This window comes from Plenodomus lingam (genome assembly GCF_022343315.1).
Source record: "Plenodomus lingam strain CAN1 chromosome Unknown contig_22, whole genome shotgun sequence".
NCBI lineage: Eukaryota > Fungi > Ascomycota > Dothideomycetes > Pleosporales > Leptosphaeriaceae > Plenodomus > Plenodomus lingam.
Genome location: NW_027093939.1, coordinates 98,993 through 124,908, shown reverse-complemented (window position 1 = coordinate 124,908; position 25,916 = coordinate 98,993). Strand labels below are relative to the sequence as shown.

The 25,916-nt window shown below is 52.5% G+C and overlaps 9 protein-coding genes across 9 annotated transcripts; 3 read left to right on the top strand and 6 right to left on the bottom strand.

Moving 5' to 3' along the window:
- Positions 1–459: 459 nt before the first annotated feature.
- Positions 460–5,596, bottom strand: IAQ61_005395 (uncharacterized protein; the record flags this gene model as incomplete). The annotated part of the gene is made up of 2 exons (XM_003840173.2): positions 460–997; positions 1,059–5,596. The coding sequence occupies 2 exons, from the start codon at positions 5,594–5,596 to the stop codon at positions 460–462; spliced, it is 5,076 nt and encodes a 1,691-aa protein (XP_003840221.2).
- A 233-nt stretch (positions 5,597–5,829) lies between these two features.
- IAQ61_005394 (uncharacterized protein) lies at positions 5,830–6,271 on the top strand (the record flags this gene model as incomplete). Its single annotated transcript, XM_066096783.1, has 2 exons — positions 5,830–6,051; positions 6,101–6,271. Coding segments are annotated over 2 exons (393 nt in total), but the record flags the coding sequence as incomplete, so codon positions are not given.
- Positions 6,272–7,340: 1,069 nt separating this feature from the next.
- IAQ61_005393 (uncharacterized protein) lies at positions 7,341–9,227 on the bottom strand (the record flags this gene model as incomplete). Its single annotated transcript, XM_066096782.1, has 1 exon — positions 7,341–9,227. The coding sequence occupies one exon, from the start codon at positions 9,225–9,227 to the stop codon at positions 7,341–7,343; it is 1,887 nt and encodes a 628-aa protein (XP_065953133.1).
- Positions 9,228–9,785: 558 nt separating this feature from the next.
- Positions 9,786–10,986, bottom strand: IAQ61_005392 (uncharacterized protein; the record flags this gene model as incomplete). Its single annotated transcript, XM_066096781.1, has 2 exons — positions 9,786–10,249; positions 10,875–10,986. 2 exons carry the CDS (start codon positions 10,984–10,986, stop codon positions 9,786–9,788), a joined length of 576 nt encoding a protein of 191 aa, XP_065953132.1.
- A 602-nt stretch (positions 10,987–11,588) lies between these two features.
- IAQ61_005391 (uncharacterized protein) lies at positions 11,589–13,665 on the top strand (the record flags this gene model as incomplete). The annotated part of the gene is made up of 2 exons (XM_003840176.2): positions 11,589–12,231; positions 12,293–13,665. 2 exons carry the CDS (start codon positions 11,589–11,591, stop codon positions 13,663–13,665), a joined length of 2,016 nt encoding a protein of 671 aa, XP_003840224.1.
- Positions 13,666–14,647: 982 nt separating this feature from the next.
- Positions 14,648–16,554, bottom strand: GDA1 (Guanosine-diphosphatase; the record flags this gene model as incomplete). The annotated part of the gene is made up of 3 exons (XM_066096780.1): positions 14,648–14,705; positions 14,831–16,181; positions 16,236–16,554. 3 exons carry the CDS (start codon positions 16,552–16,554, stop codon positions 14,648–14,650), a joined length of 1,728 nt encoding a protein of 575 aa, XP_065953131.1.
- An 820-nt stretch (positions 16,555–17,374) lies between these two features.
- Positions 17,375–18,112, bottom strand: IAQ61_005389 (uncharacterized protein; the record flags this gene model as incomplete). Its single annotated transcript, XM_066096779.1, has 4 exons — positions 17,375–17,804; positions 17,853–17,941; positions 18,023–18,052; positions 18,110–18,112. The coding sequence occupies 4 exons, from the start codon at positions 18,110–18,112 to the stop codon at positions 17,375–17,377; spliced, it is 552 nt and encodes a 183-aa protein (XP_065953130.1).
- Positions 18,113–21,212: 3,100 nt separating this feature from the next.
- Positions 21,213–22,096, bottom strand: IAQ61_005388 (uncharacterized protein; the record flags this gene model as incomplete). Its single annotated transcript, XM_066096778.1, has 4 exons — positions 21,213–21,484; positions 21,545–21,770; positions 21,821–21,945; positions 22,003–22,096. 4 exons carry the CDS (start codon positions 22,094–22,096, stop codon positions 21,213–21,215), a joined length of 717 nt encoding a protein of 238 aa, XP_065953129.1.
- Positions 22,097–22,576: 480 nt separating this feature from the next.
- On the top strand, positions 22,577–24,837 carry IAQ61_005387 (uncharacterized protein). Its single transcript, XM_003840180.2, has 3 exons — positions 22,577–23,961; positions 24,020–24,527; positions 24,580–24,837. The coding sequence occupies exons 1-3, from the start codon at positions 22,704–22,706 to the stop codon at positions 24,644–24,646; spliced, it is 1,833 nt and encodes a 610-aa protein (XP_003840228.2). The 5' UTR covers positions 22,577–22,703; the 3' UTR covers positions 24,647–24,837.
- Positions 24,838–25,916: the final 1,079 nt, after the last annotated feature.

The window sequence follows — 25,916 nt, the reverse complement described above, 5'->3', positions numbered from 1 at the left end:
GAATATGAGGAATGAAGACGGTGTAATTGGGTTACCGATGATACATGAGAAGGAGAGTTTAATTCTTGCTGGATTTGGTGTTGATACATGAGACCGCGAATTTCTTTTTGCTGGTGTAGTGTGCATGATTCAATCTCCTACAAAACGCGCCTTGTTATTCCTCGAGCAATCCTCGAGATATATGAAAATCAAATCAAATCAAATCAATCCGATCTAAAAAGCCGAGATACTCTTGCTATTGTCAGCTGCCACAAGAAGCAGACGTTAGACGCCGACAAAGCAACACTCCAAGTCCGTTTCCGCGCATATATTGTATCGCGCAACACCAACACCCCTCCCCCGGCACAAAAGATATACAATATACAACGGAAAAAAAATTAATAAACCTGAGTACCATGTATATATGTATACGAAAGAAAACCCAACATGGTATATATCGCATAAGAAAAGAAACGCCCATCACCTAATCTTTACATCCCCAAACCCACTCTTCAACATGCTATCCACCGCCGCGCCTTCACCTACCAGGGGTCCCTGCATCGCGACCGTATCCCCAGAAGTATGTACCCTCCTCCTCACCAGATCCCCAACCTCCTGCTCGCGTTCCCGACGCTCTTTTTCTTCATCTCGAGCAGCACCACCTTGCCGCTCCTCTTCCATGCGTCCACCAACACCCGCACCCCCATCTCCCACCCTCCTCCTAACCCCCCTCCCCCTCTCCAACCCCCTAAAAACATCCTCATCCGTCGGCACAAGCACAACGCCCACCGTCTTAACACCCATCTCAAAAACCATGACAACCGCCACAACCAGCAGCGTGACACACCACCAATGCGCCGTATTTCCAAAGCGACGGAGAAAGGTGGCGCGGACGTAGTAGATTTTGGAGGCGGGGTTGTAGAGGGCCGAGAGCAGGATGTTCCAGAGGAACCAGCCGCCGATGGAGAGGACGAGGGCGAGGGCGTTGGTTGCGGTTTTGAGGGAGGTTTCGATGAGTCTGTTGGGGAGGGTGGGTTAGTTTGGGGGTTGGAGGGGGGAGGGGTGGGGGAACAACATACTGCATCTTTACAGCGATCAATATGACGACGACGGTATACGTCCCCATACCCATGGGAAACACACTGTCATCGGCCAGCCAAGCCGGTCCCTTGGCCCAACCCTCAACCATTAAGAAATACACAGCCATGGCCTCGGCCGTCGCCATGACCATCCAGCGCAGGTAGACCCAGACGTTGAAGCCGCCATTGCGCTGGCCAATGGCATACAGCTCGGGGACCTCGAGCAGGGTATCTGCGCGCAAATCCTGCTCAAAGACGCCCATGAAGATGACGGGGAGCGAAGTAAACAGGGTATTAAACATGCTAAGGCTCCAGCTCTCGTACAGACTTGTACCCGTGTAACCGACCTCGCGCTGAAACAGGGCCTGTGTGAGGTAGAAGAGCCACTCCTTCCAAAAGGTGCCGACGGTGTACTTGCACGTGCGGACATAGTTCCATCGGCCGTGGACGAGTAGCAGCTTGGTCAGGAAGCGGAACTGGGCGATGCTGTAGTCCGAGGTGCGGGCGGCTTGGAGGCCCTCTTTGCCTGTGATGCCGATGCCCACGTGGGCTTCTTGGATCATGGCGATGTCGTTTGCGCCGTCGCCGATGGCGAGGGTGATGGAGTTTGTCACGCGTTTGCGGATCGAGTGGACGAGGAGGGCTTTTTGCGAGGGCGAGGCGCGGCAGCAGAGGACGGTGGAGGCGAGGATGGCGAGGTCATGAAAGGGGGTGGAGAGGGTGGGATCGTCGGTGATTTTGCTGAGGGTGAGGCCATCGATGACGACGACGGCGTGGGCGGTGCGGCCGTGGGAGATGGCAGTTATGGCGGTGGTGAGGGTGGTGAGGAGTGGGGTTGGGGACTCGTGGTCGAGGATGGTGACGGTGGAGTAGTCCTTGATGAGGCGGCAAGAGTAGCCAATATTGATTGCAGTTTCGCGTTTATCCCCTGTGAGCATCCACATTTTGATCCCAGCCCGTCGCAGCTTGTCGATGGCTTCAGGAACGCCGTGTTGGAGTTTATCTTCGATTGCGGTGGCGGCGCAGAGATCGAGGTCTTGTTCAATCTTGTCGCCAGCCTCCTCAATCAGCCGTGTGCGATCTACCAGACTTGTTGTCGCGGCCAGGTATCCTCGCTTCCACGTCTGATACTCTGCTTCTGGCAGGAATTTGTATCCATAGAGAAGAGTTCGCAACCCTTCTGTTGCAAAGTCGTTGAGATGTTGCAAGCAGCGTTCAATGGTTGCAGTCTCATCCCCTGCCACATTCTCATCGACCAGCGATTCCACTTCCTCAAGCTGCATCGAGCTTCGTGCCGACGCAGTGTAAGCCATTGAGAACCGGCCCAGGCCCGAGGGACGAGGCGTCTGCGCAGGGGTATCCTCATCAACGGAGTCGCCATCCCGGAAATCGTTCTCCCTCTCCCTCAACCACTGATCCACGTCATCCCTCACAGACTGCGAGCCCCCTCCACCCATACTACTGCGTGCAAAAGACGGGCGACCCAAATTCAGACTCGCACGCGCGGCTTGGCTCAGTGACATACTCTTCCGACCTCCAGCCAGGCCACTAGCCCGCCGTTCATTCTGCTCACTCATACGAGCAATGACACGCTGAGCATCCATACTCTTCCTCGCATTTGCGCGGCGCTCAATCTCCACCATTTTCCTGTTCGCAAGGGTGGCAAGTCTGAGACGCTGCAGGACGATGGAGTCCGCGCCTTTGCAGATGATGCAGATGCGGCCGTCCGGGAAGCGAAGGACAATGGACATGCGTTTGCGCTTGCTGGAGAACTCGATGACATCTAAGATCTCGTACGTTTCTACGACTGGGTCGGCGTCGGGGCCAGCGGGCGTCGTCTTGAGCGTGATGGATTGCACATCGCGGTTGATGAGCAGGAAGCCCATGTCTTGTGCTGCTTGCACCAAGGCGAGTTCATCGGGCGATGAAGCCATGAAGTGGGTTTCGCCGTCCTCCTGGGTCTCCGGGAGACAAGTATGGCACAGCGCCAACGAGAGCAGAAACATGTGTGCTTTTTTCGAAAACGGGGTGTGCGGCTTCCGCTGGATGTATCGCAGCATATCCTGCGTTCTCAATTCTCTCGATGTCTTGCTTGGCTTCGCACTCGATTTCCACTGTGGTCCTGCATCTTCTTCTAGTATGACATCCGACACCGTTTCGACCACGGCATCAGTGTCCTCCTTCCCACTCTCCTTCACCTTTGCAGGCCCTTTGCCCTTCCTCCTCTTTCCCTTCTCCTTTTCCTTCATCTTGACTCCTCTCTCCTCCTCCTCCTCCTCCTCCTCCTCCTTCCTCTCCCTCCTCAAATCCTCATCATGCAACCACGCGACCCCACCCACACTCAACTTGCGAAACTTCATCGAATTATCCGTCAACGTGCCCGTCTTATCCGAAAAGATATAACTGACTTGACCCAGCTCCTCGTTGATCGTGCTCGTGCGCGGTTCACACGGAGTATCGGAGACGGGGTCGTACATGTCCACGTCGGCGTGCAAGAAGAACATTTGCGCCAACTTGACGATTTCCAAGCTGACGTACAAGGAGAGTGGAATCATGGTGTTGAACATGATGATGAAGGAGGTGAAGCTGGGGAAGAAGGCGACGGAGGCGTTGGACAGGTAAAACATGTCGTCTTCGTTGCGCTGCCAGACTCTGTAGGCTACGGCGTTGAAGATGGAGAGGGCGAGGACGAAGACGACGATGAGGATGACGATGCGGTTGACGAGGCCTTGGAGCGCGGGCGCCTTGATTCGCGGGTTCTTGTTGGCGTTCATGCGGATACGGCATTCTTCGCCAGAGTAGATGACCATGCCAATGGCTTCTGGAGTGTTGCGCAAAATACTGCCGCGGAAGATGATTTCGTTGAGTGTGAGAGGGGCTTGCTTGCCGTCTACGGCGACACGGCCTTCGAAGCTGTAGAGATCGCGGTTGGGGTCTTCCACCACGAACTCGGCAGTAGTTCGAAGCACATCTTCGGCGTCGAGAATGGTCTTGGAGACTAACGCGGGTGTCTGTTTGGACTTGAGATTGGTCTCTCCATCAAGGGCCATGGTTTCGACATATGCCACGCTGTTCTCGCCCTTGGTATGGAGGAGAGCTAGATCAGCAGGCGCGGCATCATTGCGGTCGAGTTTGATGATGTCGCCCACGTTGATATCCTGCCACTTGATGGGTTCCCAATGCAGTGCATCTGGCGAGGGCGAAGGCGAGGTGATGCCATCTGTAGATGCACGCTTCAACTCGACCGGAGCATTAGCACGCAAGACGTGGGCTTGGCGATTATTTTCCGCCTTGTCAAGTCGATATCGCCTCAGATCGTCATAGCCTTCCTTTGCAATCGACAGGGTGACAAAGAACAGCAGCGGGACAATCGTCGTAAATTGGCCCGTCGTGCTCAGACCGGGAATCATCTGCAAGATGGAAATGACCAAGAAGTAGAAATTCGCCAACTTTGAGAATTGCGCCACCAATTGCCGGGGCACAAAATTCCAGGCCGAGTAGCGTGTCGATCGGATCCAATTGCTGGTATATGGCTGCTCAGTTCGCTCGTCTTGGAGTGGCTGACTTCGATAGGCATCGAGCAGGATGTGTCGTCCGTCTTTACTCGGCGGTACATCTTTGATTCCAAGGATAAACTTCCTCGCCTGTTCGGCCAACTCCTTCACTATCGTGACGTATCGCGCCTTGATATCGCGTCCCGTGCGACGATGAGGTAGAGCAATAGGTCCCGTGCCAAGCGCCGTCTTTGACAATTCCGAAGCACTCGAAACATAGGCCTCGTACTCTGGCGTGACTGTCACCATGGCATTTCCACCTTTTGACGGTCCCCGTTCGTCAATATACTCCATTTGCGCCTTTGCACTACCAACCCCCTCTTGCAATTCGATATGTCCATCCGCCTGCGCCGTATCGTGTACATTTCTGCGAAACAGAGCGCTGCGTAGTGAGTAGCCCCGACTCCGGCCCTTGGATGCTGTAGGCGGCGTGGGTGAAAGCGCCGCTCGATTCGTCACATGTGAAGGTGAAGACGAACTGGGATGCACACTTTCACCGCTCTGCTCAATCCCACTTCCCTCATTCCCATCCTCTCCCACCTCGCGTGTCGCGACCCTCAATTCCGACATGCCAGCACCCGCCGCCACCTTGCCAGCACCCCACGTCCCATGCGCACGCCCAGCGCCGGCCTCCCCATCCTCTGAGAACCTGATCTGGCGCGCCTCCTCGTCCGCGCGCGGTTGTAGCCCGGGGGGGTTAGGAGCGCGCAGTGCATCTTCGTCTGCGCAAGTCTGCGTCGTCTGCGTCGTCGGTACCGTGGTCGTCGTTGTCGCTGTCGTTGTCGCAAACCCCATCGCACCCCCACCAGCATCATCAACAGCATCACCATGCGATGCAGAACCTCCCTCTCTCATCGCCGTCTCGATTACTCCATGCACACCAGCAGCGCGCTCATCCTGCGCCTGCGCGTGTGTCTCTCGAGGTCCGTTTTCCGTCTCACTTCCAGTAGGTCCATGTGCGGCGTGATTTCCAGCTCGTGCCATGGTGTGTGGACATGTCAATGTCAATGTCAATGTCGATGGTAAGGGTAAGGGCGAGGGTAATGGCGCATATCATATCTCGTTGAGTTCGCGCGCGGTTGCTCGTTTGCTTTTCCTTTTCCTTCTGCTTCTTCTTGCGCACCGTCTCGTCTCTCTCGTCTCGTCTCGTCCCGTATGGTATGGTATCGTCCAGCCTTACATCCACCTCAAATCCACACCCACGTACAATACCCAGAACCCAGCACCCAAACCCAACCCACCAACCCACCTCACACAAACCCCTCGCAACCTCCTCCGGCGATCACTTCCCCGCGAAAACCCCCAAAAAAAGCGAGACGTCCAAGATGCGCAGCGCACCTCGCAAAGCAGCAAGGCCGTGGGGGCGAAAACGTACGCTGTGCAACGCAGTAACGGACCGCGCAAGGACTTGTAAACGAACAAAGGACGGCACAATGTACGTATGTGTAGATGTGAGTATCCGTCAGAGTCCCAGACAACAACAAAAAGCCGTGCAAAGGACCAAGTCCAGCACACAGGATCAAGTCCCGGCTCGCTCAGCCCCGATTCAATTCATCCCCATCCCGCGCGGCCAAGACGCGGGCGTTCCAAGGAAGTTTTGCAGCTGGGGCGGGTGCGGGTTCCCCCGGTAGGTCCACGGTCACGGGTAATGTAATGTAACTGGACGTGAGGTGACGTCGAAGAGCGAAGCGAAGCGAGGTGGGTGGGTGTAAGGCTGGCGGTGGCGGGGTTGGGGCTAGTTACGTTCATGTACACGCACCGTACTGTACTAGTGATGTCGGCGAGTTTGAGGATCACGTTACTTGTCTTGTGCTCTGAAAATAGCCAGGATGTAGCAGTGGCAAATCACATGATACTCAAACTACCCGAGCGCATGAGTACTGTCTCGAGTCTTTGCTATACATAGCTGTGGGGGCATATTCTAGGGGCCGGGGGAGGATTTCTTGAATAGGTAGTGGAACCGTGCGTCTAGCAGTCTACACAGTACTCTAGAGTACACTCTACTCTCTATAGTCTGCATGCCTACTCTAGTCTAACAGGAAATCGTTTCGAGAAAAGGGAGGAAAAAAAGAAATCAATACTGTGCAATCAATCCTCTCATGTGCCATGGCTTGATTCAGTTTGGGCTACAATCTTGGTAATGTGGATTGAATTGCCTACAATTACATGCGCCAATTCATGCATCTCTCTCTCTCTCTCTCTCTCGTGTGTAGCCACACTCTGACCCACAAGATCCCCTCAAGTCCATGCACCCAATGCCCACTTTCTTCTCTACTCCTACTCCCCCTCTACCTCACCCCACCAACCAACCGATTCCCCCCCCCAAAAAAAAGAACAGAAGCATTCTCAAAGCCAATATGTGGTATCCGGTTTGTAGTAATCGTGACGCTTCATAAAAAAAAAGACGAGGTATGGCGCACAAGAACATACATGCACATATGCATGTGCATGTGCATGTGCATGCAAGCCAAAAAAAGATTATGATTCGAGGAAACAACAAGGTCCAGAGAATAAAAAGAAAACGCCCAAAAGAAAGAGGGGTAAGCCAAGCCCTTGTGAATGCGCCGTGCAATATGCGGCCCACTTTGAGATGGGTAGATGATGAGATCCAGGGGTCATGTATGTTGACGATGATGCGCACATGTGTGTGTGTGTGTGTGTGTGTGTGTGTGGGTGAAACGGTAAAGAGGGTGAAATGGATGCGGCCGTGTTTCGCTGGACTGGGTCCTCAACTCGCTGCAACACACCAGTGGCGGTGGAAGACCCAGGCGCTCTTTTGGCATTCTTTGCTGCAGTACTTTGTCCGTCTGCAACGTCGGCATTTGGCGAATTGCCGTGTGTATTCTTCCCAGCGGCCGCATTGGTAGTACGCACATTGACGAATGCCGCCACGCGAGTCGTCTTTCCGGCAAAGGTTGCGCATAACCACGCTTGCCCAGTACTGCATGTCCGAGGTGTGGTGGCGGACGGTGAATTGCTCGACCAAGGGGAAGATGTTGAAGTCGTCTGGTAGTTCGTACTCCTCGAGCTCCTCCTCGAGCTCCTCATCGCGGCATGCCTTGGGCGTCGATGTTTCGCCGTCCAAGACTTGCAGATCGGTGCCAATCTTCAGTTTGGGCACCAGATGGGATTTCTGGAAATAGGTTCGGAGGTTGCAGTACTTGGACACGTACGCAAGCAGCTGCAGAGACATGAGGACGTCTTCGTCGCGAGGCATGGCAGCCAGGACACCGGCTGTAGCATTGCGGTCCTGTGTGTAGCGTGGGTACCAAGGAGGTGGAGGGTTGGTGGCGTTGATGACGCTGATGGCGGGCTGCATGGGCGTGAAGCCTGGGAGGGCGTTTGTGGTGGGCGGAGTGTTGATGGGGTTGATTAGACTATTATTTAAAGACGGGACATGGGTAATGTTGAACGTCTGGTTGTTCTCGTCCGTCTCTTCTGAGCGTGCGGCCACGGGCACAGGCGTGGCGCCGCCGTCCAGCAGCTCTCCATTGTCGACAATGTCCGCCATGTTGATTTCGTTGTTTTGAATGCCCACAATCGGCTCGCTCACAGCTGGACCTGCGGCTGCGACGGCTTCCGTGGACAGTTCATCTTGTTGTGCTTCGAGATCAGAGTCGCCCGAGGCTGACAGCTGGTGTCTGATCGAGGGTCGTCGGCGGGTACGGGCGAGGGCTGGCCGCGGGCTCGACTGACGTGCCAGTGGTGCACTGGGTGTGGTGGGTGATTCTGGTTGCGAGTGCGAGGTAATCTCCCTTTGCAGGGCAGGCAGCATCGACGGCAACCGATCCGCATCTCGAACCGGTCGTAGGGCAAAGGCATCGGGCGTCGTGTCCATGGAGGGCAGGGCAGTGGCGAGGGGCTGCCCGATGTTGCGAGAGGTAGTGCCGACAGCGCCGAAGCCAGCTCCTCGGGCCTCGTGACTGCGATGATGGTGGTGATGGTGGTGGTGGTGGTGGTGGTGGTGGTGGTGAGGCGGTCGTCCGCGCGTAAACGTGGTTCGCTCGGGCGGGGAGCTCAGCGAGAAGGAGGGCAGTGGTTGTGTGTTTTCGGCCACGGCAGAATCGACGGGCGTCGGGGGTATCTCGATGGGTGGTGGGATAGAGCGACGCGTGCGATCTGCTCGGTGGCTAGCGCTCGAGGCCATGTCACCCGAGCGTGAGGAGTGGTGACGATTCGAGCTGCCAAGACGGCCGGAACGATGCAGGTCTGCTTCAGCCCGCGCCCTGCACTTGTCGACGACCTTGATGTAGTTGTCGAGAATGGTGGCAATGACGGGCACCATGTCGGCTTCGACGACGCGGGTGCGCACATTCTCGGAGCCGCGGACGCCAATGTTGAAGATGCATTGGAAGGCCAGATTCCACTTCCACATGTCCATCATCTCCTTACTCCGGCCCTCCTTGAGGATGCAGATGAGGCGCTCGATGCCGCCATCGACGGTCAGGATATCGCGGATGCGGGCCGACGAGGTGGTGAGGTAGGCGAGGTGGTTAAGCGAGTTGATGAGCGGCAGGGTCGAGGTGCAGTCGAGGGCGCGGCGGTCATAGAGGGCGGTGGTGATGCCGACCGAGGCCTTGTTGGCATTGGGGATGCTGAAGTTGACCTCGCGCATGTTTGGTGCAGTGGATGCAGATGCAGTTGTAGTGCCGTAGCAGACGGACGGGATCGAGGGAGGCGACGGTCGGAGCTAGTGTGGCATGTGGTGGTGGTGGTGGTGGTGGTGGTGGTCTTGGTGGTGGTTGGTGTAAGAGGGTAGCGGCGGCGGCGGCGGCAGTAGCAGCAGCAGCGTTTGTCGGGCGGCGGCAGTGGCCGGACAGCAAACAGCGAAAGCAGCAGCCACAGCAACAACAACGACAACAACAACAACAGCAGCAGCAGCAGCAGCACCAGTAGCGATGACAGTGATGTTGTGATGGTGATGGACGATGGTGTGAGGGAGGTGGAGTGTCAGAGGAGAGGCCCGTGGGTTGGCGAGCGTTTTGGGTGTGTCAGTCCAAGAACGGCGATAGCCCAGGGCAGGGTGGAGGCGTGGGTGTGCGTTGTGCAGGCTCGGCGATGTCACTTTGCAGTCTCAGGTCTCTCTCCCACGACAGCGCAAAGTCGCTAGCAGCTGCAAACTAGAGGAGAGGGTGCAGCAGCAGCAGCAGCAGACAGACAGACAGACAGACTATCAATTATCGACGCAGCCCAGTACGCACAGGGTTGGCGGTGGTGGTGGTGGTGGTGCAGGTGTTTGCTTTGCTTCGTCTGCCCAGTTCCACTTTAGGGGGAGGGGGGTTGACCGTGACGGGTACTCGTCCACAAGCACAGGGTGTAACAAGACGTGGGCAAGAGCAAGCGAGCCTGGAAGCCAGCGAACAGGAGAGGGAGAGGGAGACGGGTGAGAAGAGGGTGATGGCGGTGGTGGAGTGGAAGAGGGTCGGGTGGTGGTGGTGGTGGTGGTGGAGGTGGAGGAGGTGGTTCTGGAGAGTATAATGTTCGAATGGGAATGCGGGTAAGAGGATGGCGGTGATGGTGGAGATGGTGGTAGTGGTGGTGTTGGTGGATGGATGGTGGATGGATGGTGGATGGATGGTGGATGGTAGTAGCTTTGGTGGATGGTGAGGCTGCAAAGACAAGAAGACTGACTGGCCACTGGCGGGATGAATGTGAGCTGGGCTGGCGGCTGGCTGGGCGTTGCAAGAAGGGGGTCCTTCTCCCAAGGCAGAGGACTGGGGTGTGTGTGTGTGTGTGTGTCATGTCATGGCCTGGCCCGCCGCCGGGCTCGAGTCTGCCCACTTGCCATCCTCTGCCATCCTCTGCCATCCTCTGCCCACTCCACTCCACCGTCCACCTGCTTACCTCTACACACTTGCGGTACTACTATCTCTGCCCACTCACTCACTCACTCACTCACTCACTCACTCACTCACTCACTCGGCCTAGGAAGCCCTTTTATGCGCTCTCGCCCACACAGCTGCAGCCCTGGAGTTGAAAAGGCGAGAAGAGAAGGGGCAGTCCAAGGCCGCCCAGGCAAAGGGAGAACGCACGCCACTGGTTGCCGATGCATTGCCAGCACTTTGATTGCTTGATGCCCCCCGTCTCCCTCATCCACCGTCCATGGTAGGCGTAGTACTATAGAACATTCTCTTGTAATGCAATCCAATCCACCTGCCGACTCTACCTAGTCATCTTCCATCATGCTGATAAGGATGATGCTCATCCTCCTCCTCTAATCAAGGCTGATGCGCTCTCGACCCTTCTCTCCCTTGCAAATTACCGATCCGGCCGCTGACAGGTCGCCTCGCCACTTCGCCAGTGGATTGAACCTGGATTGAACCTGGATTGAACCTAGGTACGGATACTCTGTTGGTAGGTTCAGTTGGCAGCATCTACTATAATACTAGTCCTGGTCGACTGTTCCACTACTGCATCTACACCCTCTGCCTACCCTCATCCTTTCTGACCACTTCAACCACATCAAACACAAGATACCCAAAGAAACCTCGGCCTCACATCTGCCACCACCACCATGTCCGTCTACGCGCCTCTACCGTCTGCCGCTCTGCGCGTCCACCGTCTACCATGTCCACCCGCAGTAGTGCAGTGGGGGTGCAAACACTACACTGCACCGTAGATGGGTCCAACTGCCACCCTGCCACGCCTTTCTCGTGTTTTGCCCCCTCTGCCAGCCTTGCGCTCGAGAACAGAGTTTGCCCATGCGTCTTTCACCATAATCACCCGTCTCCTAGCAGAAGCACAGATCACTGCAGTTGCTTCTACTCTACCCTCTACCCTACTCCCACCCTACCCCCCTACCTACCAGGACCGCTCTGCCCTGGCTCACCCCTATCGACATCAGACCCACCACTTCGGATTCTCGATGCACCGCCTCCACCACGACAACGACAATCACCCCAACCTCTGATTCTAGATGCACCACCTCCACGACAATCACCCCCAACCTGCGGCCACCTAACCGCCTCCTTCTTCCATGGCCGAATCTCCGCACGAGACGCGCGTGCAGGATTTTGCAGCGCCTGCGCCTTCGCCTGTCTCCCCCACCGACCTCGAGCGCGCCACTTCCGACCCCACCGCCGCTCCCCACCTTGCCATTGACACCCACCCCGTCGACGGCCAGAGAACGCGAGGCCGCTCTGCCACCTCCACCACCGCCACAGCTGCCCGGTTCGACACCGACCATAGCCCTTCTTCCGACCGCGCTTCCTTTGACTCGACCCTGCGCAGACGCATCACCCGATCGCACACCGTCCGTCATTACCGCTCCCCGACCCGGCCCTACCAGCATCAAGAGCCCGGAGCAGAACCTGGTGTCGACACCAAAAAGGACACGGCCTCCAAGTACCAGAACCTCCACGCCGACTGTCAAATCACCGTAGTCGACTTTTCCGACGAGAGGGTCGAGTGCTACGAGCTGGACAATGACTCCCTCGAGGAGTTTCTCGCCCACCCAAAGGAAGACTGGGCCTCGTGTCGCTGGATCAATGTCAATGGCCTCAGCTGGGATGTCATCAAAACACTGGGCAACCACAAGAATCTCCACAGCCTGGCGATTGAGGATCTCATGAGCACCTCGAGCCGCACCAAAGTCGATTGGTACTCGGATCAAGCCTTTTGTGAGCACCTGCACTTGTTGCCCTCTTGATACTACCATGTTCAGGTACTAACCATCCGCAGTGTTGCTCACCCTTTCCAAGCTTGTCAGAACACCAGTCGATAGCGATTCAGACAGCAGCGACTCGGATTCCGACTCGGACGAGGAACGCAGACGTTATGCCCGCAAGATGCGCGAGGGCTCGCGCTCTCGACGACACATGCAAAATAAGAAAAAGAAGGAGAGGACGCAAAAGAAGCGATCCTTTTTCAAGTCGGTCAAGGACAGGTTGACCCCCGGGCCCTCGGCTCGTCAGAGGAAAGATGACATGCTCCGCACCTTGGACGGCCTGGAGAAGCAGCTGGACGGCACCGCGCTCGAGAAGATGACCATTTCCACTTCCCCAGCCTCCACTTCTGTCCGGACCCTGCAACGCTACCGAGGTGGCTACAATCTAGACCGCGTCGTCTACCTCGAAGATCACTCGGCCCTTACGCCCAAACACCTCACCGTCAGCGTGGAACAAGTCTCCATCTTCCTACTCGCCGACAATAGCGTCATCTCCTTCTTCGAGCACTCGGCCGACGAGGTCGAAGACATGATTCTCAAGCGCCTCCGCACGCCCGACACCATCCTGCGCCGCAGCCAAGACAGCAGCATGATGGTCCAAGCCATCATCGACGCCATCATCGATCTTGCCATACCCGTCGTTGCCGCCTACGAAGACGCAATGGGCGAGCTCGAACTCGACGTCCTCCAAGAACCCGAAATCCACCACTCGCAACTCCTCTACCTCCTCACCTCGGAACTCTCCATCCTCCGCAACACCATCCAACCCATCATCTCCCTCATCAACTCGCTCCGCGACCACAAGGCAGACCCCATGGCCCAAACCCTCCTCCAACACACGTCTAGCGGCCTCGCCACCCGCAAGACGATGAGCTCCATCAACATCTCCCCGCTTGCACACACGTACCTTGGCGACGTCGAAGACCACTGCATCATGATCACCGCCTCGCTCGACCAAATGCGCCGCGCAGCCGACAATCTCATCGACCTCATCTTCAACATGATGGGCGCCTTTCAAAACGAGAGCATGAAGATTCTCACCGCCGCCACCATCTTCTTCCTCCCCCTCACCTTTCTCGTCGGCTACTTTGGCCAGAATTTTGAAAAGTTTGACGGCATCAAGAATTCGGATTCCTTTTTTTGGGTGATTGCGGTGCCGGTCATGGTAGTTACGCTGCTCGTGCTGTTGAGCTACCGGATCAAGCGGGCGCTCGTGCGGTGGGTCGGCAAGTTGCGCAGGCGGAGGGTTCGGCTGAGGGAGGCGAGGAAGAGGGGTGGGAGGGCGGAGCAGGGGTTCGAGGACCGTGATGGCGGTGAGAGTGTGAGGGCGAGGAGGTTGAAGAAGAGGCAGACGTTGTATACAAAGGGGAATATTGGCTCTTTTTAGACATGGACAGGTTGTGGCTGAGGAATGATATCCTGAATACAGGTATGAATATATATATATATATACGAGAAAGTGCGCTCCGTTGTTCTCTGTGATTTGTATGTCTGGTGATGTCCTGTGTTGTGGGCTTATATTGCTGGATAGGAAATGGATTAGAATACCGTCCTATCAACTAGCCCAAACTCGAGCTACGAGAACCACCCACACCATCCATACCATACAACATGGTGTACTGTGTACAAGTACTGTGTACAAGAAGCAAAAAGGGCTTACGAGGTTTGTATTGAGGATGATTGTGGTCGTGGTTGCTTGTGGACTGATTCAGTGTACTCTACTTTATTCTGCCTTGCTCTGTGCGACTGTACTCTATTTCACTCTACGCTTTGCTCCTCTACCTTTTTTTTTTTTTGATATTTTTTTGGTCAACTTTACGGCACGCTGGCTTACGCTGCCGTACACGTACGTACCCACGTGAACGCGTTGCAACCGCAGTCCCAGCCTAGATCAATCATATCCAGTCCAATCCAATCCGATCCAGTCCAATCCAATCCAATCCAACCAAATCCCAATCCCTTACCCCTGACCCCTCAGCCGACCCCGAAGAATGACAAAAATAACAGCTAGTGCATGTCCGTGAAGAAAGATTGCATAGCGTCCTGCTAGTACAGTACAGCAGTGCATTGCATTGCTACAAACCAGAAAGAAAAAACACAACTAGGGATAAACGCCCAATCACCAGTATCTAGCATCTTGCATGATGAAGCATTTCCGACCGAGAAAACTTTCAACCATTCCGGGATGGTATGGTGTAGTATGATATAGCATAGTATAGCATAGCGTGAGATATACCAATATACCAATCCAGTGCAACACCGTACCGACCCGATTTTCACACGGCCCATCTCATGGCGTGAATGCCAACGAGCGCGCGTGAAGAAAAAAAGAGTCTGGGATGAGAAAAAAAAGCAGGTCGCGTGGGGGTCTACTGGACCTGTTTGATCTTGCATTGCCATCCGGAATTGGCTTCGAGGAGGGGAAGACTGGAGGTGTTTGTTAGCGAGGATCCATGTTCCTGTGTCTCATGGCAGCACCACCAGTACCACGTCTACGGCTGATTTGCGGGAGAAAATGGAAAGAAGAAGAGGAAAGCGAAAGAAAAACATACCTTGCGCCCAGACACCATCCCAATTCATTCCCCTTGATCTTCTTCGCAATCCGCACCTCGCGGTCAATCGGCATCCCATAGCCACTGCGCAGCAATTCATACATGAAGTTCAAATCCAGACACCACTCGGGACGATCCTTGAGCTCCTCCATCGCACCCGGAACCGCCTCAAAGGAGTCCCAGCCCTCGGAGCCGGCACAGACCTTGTCCGCGAGCTGCATGAGCTCGCGCAGGGTAAACGTCTCGGGCATGCCGAGGTCCTGGGTGCGGTCGTAAAAGTAGGAGAGCAGGTAGACGGCCTCGCGGGCAAACGTTTGCTCAAAGGGGGGCTGGTGGACGCCGCGGAAGGCGCAGGGCGCGAGCTTGCATTCGTCGTCCTTGTGCAGCGTCTTCTCGGCCCAGCCGCGGCATTGGGTTGGCGAGGCCGTCTTGGGGCCCGTCATGTTGACCGTCACGGTTTTGCCGAGGGGGTGGTTGGCGGGGAGGGCGACGGGGACTTCGCGCGACATGCCGGGTGCGATGCAGGGGTTTACAATGGGCTTCTTGAGGAATTCCGTATCCTTTGGGTTGGCCTGGTAGAGCGAGTCGACAATGGCGGCGTGGAGGTTGTTGCGGGCTTCCATGAGGCCGTAGCCCAGGTAAGAGTGCTGGTAGAGGTCAAAGTTGCGGTTGCCAAAGTTGAGACTGTATTTGTGGTCACCGTCTGCAAGTTTGGTAGGGAGACCGCCGCGTGGGGTGTCGGGAAATGTGGGCTCGAAGATGATTTGGGTTGAGCCACCGCCGAGATCGAGGACGGCGGCCGTGGGGTTCTTGTCGGGTCCACCAATGTGGCCAAGGAGGTAGTTCACTGTGATCCAGGCGTAGACCCCTTCCATCTCGCCAGGCATGACTTCCACCCCGTTGCGCTCTTCGGAGACAAGGGGAAAGGGGTATGCTGTCTCGAGGCGGCGACGGACGGCCGCGAGCGTGTTGTTTGACTTTTCCTCGCCGAGTTTGCGAAGACCGGCGGTAGCTTTGACGGCAATCGGGGAGCATGACTGGTACTCTGGGGGCACGCTTTTGACGGCCACGTCCATGAGAACATCCAGCGACTTTGCCGCGCCTTCTGCATCGTCGCCGTAGGCCGAAAGACCAGAACCGCCCTCCTTCTTGGGTGTTTGCTCAAACACTTCGCTCTCGAGCTCTGGGCTGGGGCCGCAGTTGTTGAATTTGTAAACGTGGATGCGCGAACCGGTGCTGCCTGCGTCGATCATGAGGGCGTATTGGATGAGCGGCTTGTCCTTGGAGTATGACTTTGTACATTCAGCCTTGACACCGCCAGCCGCCGTGTTGCCTCCTGATGGATGCGATACTGTGCCTACCGTCAACCTAGCCAAAACATACAATCACCCGCTCTACTACATACCGCTCTTTGACAGCCCATCCCTAGGCACAACAAAATACAGTACCAGCAGCACAAAGGCCACCAGACCGCCCGTCTTGAGGTAGCGTAACCGCTGCCCCTGATTCATTGTCGAGGATCCCTTGTAGTCGTTCATGAAGCCGTTGGGATGGTCGAATCGACGTCGAGAGTGTCTGTCTGCCTTTTCGTGCGGATCGTCGCGTTTCGGATCAAAGTTGCGCGGGAGAGTGACAGAGATGCGGCGGCGGGGACCCGGGAAACTAAAATAAGACCAGATGCCGGGACGTCGTTGGCTTCCGCTTGCTTGGACGCCGCTGGACATGGAACCAGGGGAGGAGGGGAGGAGGTTGAGAGGGAGGGAGGAAGGGGTCCACAATTTATTGGGACCTGAGCATTTAGGTGGCTGTCCCAGAACGAGCAAGAGTGGCGAAAAGTGGTCGAATCAGGGTACAGTCGTTCGAAACGACAGCTGTCCACACAGAAGAAACGTGAGAGAGATTCAAGAGGGACACTGTGTTTTCCGGTAAAGGCGATTGGTGTCACCAGAGAGTCGTCGGGCGTGCGTCTTCGTGTTCTCGGTGAGAGTCCCTGAGTCTTGGCAGTATAGGAACGTTGGGAATCTCTTCAGCCCTGCGCTATCGATAGACAAAACGTGATTGGTACTGAGCATGTTTCATGGTTCCTGTTCTATACTTCCTGTCATTACGCAAATGAATAGCAGAAGGGATATTCACGAGTGATTGTTTGTACTTTCAAAACTCCCTCATCGTCATCCCCGTTTTGGAAATCATCAAACTATTTGTGTATGGTGTCCAAGGATTCCCACCTTGCTCAACCGCGCTTCAGCTTCTGCAGACTGCTCCTTATTCTGCTCTCCATCTTCAATAACGTACAACGTCCATCTACAGTTATAGCTCGGGTTGTAAAGCCAATTGTCCAAGTCTTCGTCGAAAAACTGCTTCCTCGTCCTAGTTGACCCTCCTCTCCAAGTGCGACACATGACTTGGCCTTTCAGTCCCTTTGGAGCGATGCCGGTCATCGGCGACTGATACTGGCACAGCCACGTTCTTATGAGTCTCTGAGGCGAGAAATCGACATATCGCCGATTGCAACAATCTCTCCAGTCGATCAACAGTAGCCTTTCAGCCAAATGATAGTCCAGCTCGCTTTATAACGCTCTCAAATTCCTCCAGGCTGACGCCACCAACATCTCGGTTTTTGCCCTTGACACCACCGTTCGCTTCGAGTATCATGTCCTTCAAGATGTCGTCTGAGACGTCCTCTCTCAGTTCTTTGGCCACTCTCCGTAGATGCGCTAATGTGATGGGTCCCGAGCCACCGTGGGTGAACAGCTTGTAGGCAGAGTTGACCTCATCTGCGTGACTCTCGTCTGTGATGCCACCTTTGTATTCTTCGTCGTCCTCTTCCTCTTCTGATCCCTCTTCCTTGGAATGCATCGCTATTGCCGTATACGCAAAGAATGGAACAAACTCCACAAAGCCAGTGTTCAGCGGATCGATGGTCGAAAGGATTCCAGGTACTTCTGACCTGTCGGGTGCGAGATTCAAAGAGCTATTTGAGCGTTAGTGAAGGGAATCTTGCCGGGCAAAGATGGCCTACATGAGACATCGCCGAACGTCATCTCTGCGTAATACACCCTCCTCTGACGCCTCGTGCTCTGGATGCTTTACAGCAAACAAACCAAACGCCTCACGAATCTCAGCTTCTTGTTCTGCAGTCAATCCATTCTCTTTCGCAAGCTTCGAGGCCCGCTTCACAGGTGCACGCACCTTGGTTGGCAGCGCGCGTCGTTTCGCAGGCTAAACAAACAAGATCAGTCATTACTTTTAAAGGCTCTTGTTTGATTCAGTGCTTACCATGTTGTCGCTTGGAATCCCACGACACTCCACTCGGCCTCTGTCGTTGTTCGGTTCAATGACGCGCTTGGCGCTTGGTCCATGTCCTTCACTAGTGCAACTAGTGCGAACACGGACCCACACGAGCTATCCCATAAAAACTCCTCACTTGTCATCAACCTCTTCTTCACGCCGTTTCCAGCCCTTCTTCGCAGTGGCATAAATCCTGCACGCTACCTCCGTTACTTCACTACATCACACTCATTCATTCCCTTCTACCCTCAGAGGCACTCTTATCCTCTTTTCGTTCACCGAAGCCAACCCAAACGTGTTCTCCCTCAGGACTATCACCACAACCAACAACCGACGCCATTCATACTTCACCATCATCCCCAACATATCAATCGATTAAACAGCACCACCCCATTCAGCACTATCCCTATTGTGTCTTGGACGCACGCGCTATGCCAGGACACGGAATTCGCTCCTGTCAGCATCACGGCGCAGCAACTTTCATCGGCTTGACCTCCGTGTGGATAGTGTGAATCTTTCCAAGTACAACCAATACCTAGTACCTCGGGAGAGGGTCGCAACTTGGTGGAAGTAGCTTGGGGAATGAGGTCACCATACCTCAAAGTTTGGCCATAGATGGTAGGCTGCTGTCTCCGTCGGCAATTGGCATACTTGTAAGGACCACAGTGCCTTACGGCTCTTACGAAGCTGGGAGACGTCCCACGATCCCCAGCATTCTCTTGACGAGGGCTGGATGAACTCAAGCATGAGGCTCGCAGAAGGGTCAGACCCAGAAGAGACTGGCCAAAGACGAGCGTTGACTTGAAAAAGACAAGCATAGCTTGCAAAAGTTGGGCGAAATGCCCATATTGTTAGCACCCTTTGGGGGCTGATTAAAACCGAGCAGAAACTCGCAAAAGTCTAGTAGTACGAGCGAAAGACGAGAGGACAGCTCACAAATCGGCATTATCCTGAGACGGGATTGCCACGATATGGTTAAGCATGTGCTTGGAAGCGCTGCCTGTTCTTGCGAATGACCGGTCGGACGATGCTGGTGGTCAGGATGAACTTTGTTCAAACTGCAACTTGCCTCGCTGAAGAAGGTTCGCAAAGCACAAGAACGCTGGACGAGCCATGTCTTGACTGAAGCCCGAACTTGCAGATGGATGGAATCTCGACTGCAATGTTCACAAACACGAGGAGTACGGACGAGCCACGAAGGATGAAACCAGCCAATTCGATTGCCTACGCTGCGGAGTTACAGACGACTCGAGCCTTATTGAGGCTCCCCTTGTGTCAACAACGAAAGGGTTGTCGATCTCGAAACCCCGGCGAAATTTCTCGATCGCGCTGGTCCCGTTGGCAAGGAGTCGACCCTCTCGTAAAATGGTTACGACCTAGAACGCGCGGTCGCTCCCACTGGCGTACACCATTCAAGACTACAGCCTACGAAATGTGCAAAGTCTACAATATCTCACCAAAAAAGATGTGAATACCACTGAAATGTGGTCATTGTCCGTTTGGTGGCCTGCATGAGTAGGGGGTAACCCCCAGTGCTTTGTGTAAGGACCCTTCAGAGGCTGGCCCTCGCAAGAGCTGCTGGCAATCTGGGAGTCCTCACTTAGTCACAAGAAGCCAACAGAAATGGAGTCGCCTCTAGGCGACTTTGACAGACCGAATGGTCCTTGGCGTGATTACTCCGTGGCACCCACAAACAATACATTGTACCGCCGTCTTGGCCAACGTATTGGATTCAAATGGTCACATCTTCGGATGAAGATTTCACTGCGCCATCCTGGCTGAGGTGCCCGCAACTGTTTGACATGTTTCCGACATGTTGTGTGGTCTTCCAAGACATACTCTTCCTTCATCGGTCGAGCTTTGGATGTTCCACTTGAGCCCTTCCCGGGCCCGGAACCAGCTAAGATTTGTCTTCATTGATAAAAACATCATGAGACTCCCAATCATGGCAGGTTGCGACTTACTGGAATTTGCATTTCTGACTTGTGACGTCTAGCTGACTGTCATCTCGTCAAGTCAAAAAAAATCAATTCAGTGAAATTGGGTTGTGAAATGACTAGTCTTTGGCATTGCTGGACTCTGAATACGGAACGGGTTTAACCAGCCTTTATAGAAGAATTGGTCACAGCGTCCTAAGTGATGCATCTGAGAGATTCAAAGCGCTGACTTGTCGGCATAAGTGGGGTCTGGGGGTTATACAGTCGTCTCTACTGCTCTACTTTGCTGCCTGCGCACGCAGCTCGCGGCATTTGAGCAGTGAAACTCTGTTGTTGATCGAAATCTAGCCATGGCTGGTGTTTCTTGAGACGACTATTCCGCTTCCAATTAAGCTAGAGCTTGCCACTACGTTTTTTCCATCGTTGAGCAAGTGTGGACAGGGAAGCAAGATTGAACAACGCCATCATCCTCTTACCTCTGGATGGTGCCGCCTTTGCCTTTCGATTCGTCGTGCCGATTAGTTGGCGCGGGGGAGAGAGGTGAAGGAGACATGAGTCTTCTTATTGTATTTTTGTGATGTTTATCAATACCATATTTTACTTTGCTCTTCTGTGGCGGACTGTTGTGTGTGCTATGTTGACATGATCTGTGTTAGGTGCGTAAGTGTATCCTTGCTCGCGCTTGAGTTCTCCTAAGAGTAAACAATCTCTTGAATTCAAAGAGACTACCAATTGTACTCTGTTCTTCTACCACGTTGCTTTTTTATATATCGACGCCCGTCAAGAATACAAAATCTTCCCCTATCCTCTTTTACACTAACCTCTTCACGCTCCATCTTTTCTTCTCTTTTCATCTGTCACTATCATCACTAGCCTGTCTTGCACTGAAATATTAATACACAATTTTCCTTTGCTAATAATAACCAATCAAAAAATGCTTCTTGGTGCGATTTGCGAAGGTACGGATATGATGGACTGTGCTCGGTTTGATTGTAGGAGGAAGAGGAAGAGGAGGCAGGGTAGGGCAGGGTAGGGCATTGTGTGGCAAGGATTTAGAAGAGACTCTAGAAGTCTTTAGAGCGATGTTGGTACCAATCATGTATAACCTAGACTGCGCAGAAGATGTATTATATCTGTGATTTGCAGGAGGATATCTAGACTCCTGCTGTACGATGAGTAGCTTGGCCCACCCATTCGGCCTGGAAAGTTGGGTCTCTGCCGAAGATGGTTTTTGTGAGGGATCTTTTCGTCGGAGTGTCGAAGAAGTTCATGACTATCATAGGTGCGGCGAATTGCGCTCCGTTATCTTCGACATTTGGCATTGGTGGGGGTATTTCAGCTGCTGGAGGCTCCATGGGTTGTGGTGGTGGGTGAGGGTCTGCTGGTGCAAAAAAGTCTTTCAATTCCTCCCCTTCGTTCGGAGGTTCTGCATGGCTTGTCAGAGTCTTGATGGCGTGTATGAACATTGATTGGGACTTTTATTTACGTCCACCGTTATTCCTGAGCATCCATCTGGTCAACCGGTGCTTCTTTATGAAATTTCTTGGCCCCGTGAATGTGGTGCTTGCTGCCAGCCCATTCACGCATTTTGGCTCGTCCTGACTTTGGGTATTTGGGTTTGGGTCTGCTGTTTCCTCATTCCGGCGATGAGCTGTTAATCTGGGCAAGCCTTCGCTAATTTCAGCTATGATCTGACTCTCAGTGAGAAGGAGCTGCTGATAAATTACCGTCCAATTAATAATCATGTCATTAAATGTCTTACAGGTTTTTCTTGAGAAAATGAATTCTGGTGATTCGGTGTCATGCCATTTTGGCGATGTACTGAAGACTTTTGTTTGTCGAGCGCCACACGCAAAGACAATGCCAGCACGACCCGAATTCCAGACGCTATCACGTATATTGTTGGGGTAAGCTAAGAGTCTATTCTGGAAGATATTACCATACCCGTGGTTCCTACAGAGACAAATTGCCCTGCCGGGGCTTTGCCAAAACCCGATGCGTGTAATTGTGGTATACCATAAGTATCTTGAAGAGACATTGTGTCGACGAGCGACGAAGTACAGGGAGCAACTAATTGACGTGGAATGATGATACTATGATCTCGGATATAGGTAGCTAGGAGCTGAGCTACCTGGAAATGGTACGCATGCGATGCCAAGGCTGCAATGCGATGCAATGCATCGCACTTGCATAATCACACCTGAACCTGTATTCTGGGGGGATTTTCTGGAGTGAGATAAATTCTACCGACATGGCTGAACTCCACATATGCCTGTAATGTAAAGTAATGCATTAGACCTGTACAGTTACACCTAAAGAGACAGCATGCAGCAAGCATTAACTCGTAATATTATTGATAGACACGCCTAGCTTCTACATATGTCGCTGCCTGCAGAATTGAATCAAGTCTTGTCATTCGAGCGACCAATGATCATTCCTACCGGTACTCGATTGGTGTGCGAGCTTCAACTTCAGGTTCAGCTCCAGCGGGGTTACGAAGAGCAGCCTTGGCCTGAATGTTTAGCATAGCCTTGTGGCCTTTGATAATCATCGCAATTTCCAAGAGAAAACCTTGCTATATATATTAAGACAGCGCAACTTGTCAATATCCATACTGTGAGTGGCGTTGAATCACTATATCGACAATGCCACCTAAACAAGAACCGCTTGTGGCAGAACCACTCAGACCCGCTCACGAGGATATCGAAGCACAATCAAAACGACATCGTCATACCACCAATTCCTCCCTTTGGCACGATCATACTCCATTATTCATGTTCTTCAAAGATCAGTCGAGGCGTCCAAAGCTTCAAGAGAGGCTGGAGAGGATGATGCTCACCGAGAATTTTCTCGCCCAGGAACCCCCAAAATATGCTCAAGGTTACCCGAACGTTGCCGGCTTCATGGCCATAGGTGGAAATCTTGCCATCTTCAGAAGGTTCGATCGCATGGCCTACCTGTCAACCTTGCATCAGCAATCTAGGCTCCTCGCTGTGGAACGTGAAATCGATGATATGGATACACTGGACGACGATTTCGATGCAATTGTACTTGGATTTATGAAATTTTGGAAGCTGGAACTGGAGATGGTAGAGCAATACCATGCAGAGCTATTCCCGCCCACTACAACTGAAAGCGACCTGGAAAAATACCTCACTGTTTCGGATTCGACCAAAAAAAGAGATTCTGTACTATTTACACCCCTCGAATCACTTCGATGGGTCGAAATTGTGCTCAAGACCTATCCCGGTAAAATAGCTCCATATGTTGTACTCCGCGGAAACTGGCGACAAAAAGTCAAAGACATGGACGAATTCGCCATTTCACTTGTGTTCACGAAAGATGATCCCTTGGAGTTGCCCATGGTTTTCAAGCATACAAAAATACACAAAAAGGACTTCACTCTGGCAGCGACCTGGAACTTCAAAGGGACAGACATTCGGGATGGGGGTCCCTTCCGACCTTCTTATCTTATGGGTAAAGAGTTCCAAGAGCGAGTGCATCGATGGTTTAAGTCATCTTTACCGTCCACAGAAGACCCGTATGATTCGAGAACTTTGCGGGTGGTTATCTGGTATGATAGAGATACCGTGGTATCTCCGTCAGGGATATCTGGTGCAATCGCTATCGCATCGTGCAACCAAAATTTGAAAGAGAGCATCGAAAGCGTAGAGAAGCTACGATACGTCTGCCAAAATGACTGGAAGAGTAAAGTCATACCCGATCAAGGGGAGCTTTTCTTAGGAATGGAGCAGAAGTATGTTGCCGTCACCCTCAACTATATCGCATCTCAAAACCTAGCAGCGCTCAGGGATAGATCGGTGATGGCCAACAGCACCAGGCAAGAGGATATCACAAGACTTAATGCCCTCAATCGGCTCGAGCCATTACTGGCCGCTTATAGTAAGCATAGGACATGTACATCAAACCAACGGATGGTATGCTAAGAAGGCATCTGCAGGGAGCAGCTTGATGACCAACGCTCAAATGAGTCGTTTCGAAGCCCCAACTCATCGTGGACTAGCCGCGTTGCGGCACTGGTTCAGAGGCGGAGCAATGAAGGACGTCCAGCTACATAGGCTAGAGTTGCAAGGCTTGTCAAAGGGCGTCTACGGCCAGAAAGAGCACAATGAAGATCTTGTAGCCGTAGGCGCCCCATCTGGACGGGACTACCTCTCGCGCCTAACCAAGATCATCTTGCCCAAGGTATTCAAGGTCCGGAGTCAGGCGCCCATGCAGAGACTGGATGGAATTTACTTCTACTCCGATACCAAAATTTCCACTCTGGTCTCCGTGGTGGGTGCTCTCCTCGGCGTGGGTCTGCTCATTGGCGCAATTGTTGGGCTGGATCAATTGGACACGAAAGCCGCTAGATTGGGATTGATATGCGCGCTGACGGTGGCATTTGCGATGGTGTTGTTGTTCACTACGACGACTACACGAGGAGAAGTCTTTGGCGCGACTGCAGCGTGTGTATACCATCAAAATCTTGTTAAGAAGATTGCTAATCAGGTTCCTCAGGTATGCAGCCGTACTAGTTGTGTATGTTGGAGGTGCTCTCGGGAATACACCTGCGAAATCGTCTTAAGGCATTATATCCATAATGTGCCCCTTGCTGAATTCACTATCTCATGGTTCAAATGTGTTCCAAAAACTAAAGAAGTGCTTTCAAAAACACTTTTATGACCGAATATTCCCTTTGGTTGTTCTTTAATACCACTCTTGAATACTTTCACGCCCAAATGCCATTTCCCGCTGAAAATCTAAATAGCCTTATCCTCACCAACCAATAACGAAAGATCAATGCTCACCCCCCCCCCCCCCCCCCCCCCACTCTCCCTCCGTTGCACTCTCCACAATCCGCAATGGAGTCCTCCCAGGTGTAGCATCCAGCCGACCCTGCTCCAAATCCTCCGCCGTCTTCACATACATGACCCGCGCCAAAGGAAGCCTGTTTAACGCCCCCGTACGGTACACTACGGTACAAAACTGGTTTACAGTAGCCATATTTATCTGAAGTAGACCACAAAGTAGTTTAAGTACGAGAAGTAAACCTAAATAGGGTTTACTATACTATATATTCTATAAAGGTAAACTACTTTTTAGTTTATATATTATTAGTATTATATATATTAACTTTAGTGTCTATTTAAACATAGTTTATATAATATACCTAATTATAGGTTATATAGTAGATAGATATATAGCACCTAGGGGGAAAATTTAGTGTAGATAGAGGGCACGTAGTAGGCATAATTTAGTAGGGTTACTATACAGGAAGCAGTACTAGTAGATACCTAGGTAGTATAGGCGTGTAGCATACCGCTGCCTAGGTACGCTGTAATAATAACTAAGAGACTAGGTAGTATACCTAGTATATAAAATTACAATCTAAAATATCCTATAATAATAGGTTAGTAAGTTCTATAAAGGCGCCTATTATAATAACACTCCTATATTATAGTGTAGTAGTATTACTAAAGATTATACTCTATATTATAAATATTCTAGGGCAAGTTAGTTGCTTACACTATATATATTATAGGTTTCTTTAGTAGTATATTAGTTTAAAGTTAGGTATATATATATATTATTATATATACTATTTTATATATAGTAGTAAAGGGGTAGTATAATATAGTAAGCTTGTGTAGTATAGGATATATAGTAATATTATATTATATTATTTATATATACTAATATTATATATATATATTATTTAACTTATATAGTTAGGACCCTCTTATATTATAATTATCTATAAACCTAGACGCTATTATTACTATTACTATTATTTAGCTCTCCTATACTACTACTATCTATATAAGGGGCATCTATAATAGATACTCTAGTTTATA

Excerpts from the sequence above, each read along its gene's own strand:
- IAQ61_005387 (XM_003840180.2), top strand. The coding sequence starts at position 22,704 with ATGCCACCTAAACAAGAACCGCTTGTGGCAGAACCACTCAGACCCGCT. Across the intron at positions 23,962-24,019 it reads GCCATTACTGGCCGCTTATA|GGAGCAGCTTGATGACCAAC; the intron begins GTAAGCATAGGA and ends AGGCATCTGCAG. Across the intron at positions 24,528-24,579 it reads GTCTTTGGCGCGACTGCAGC|GTATGCAGCCGTACTAGTTG; the intron begins GTGTGTATACCA and ends CAGGTTCCTCAG.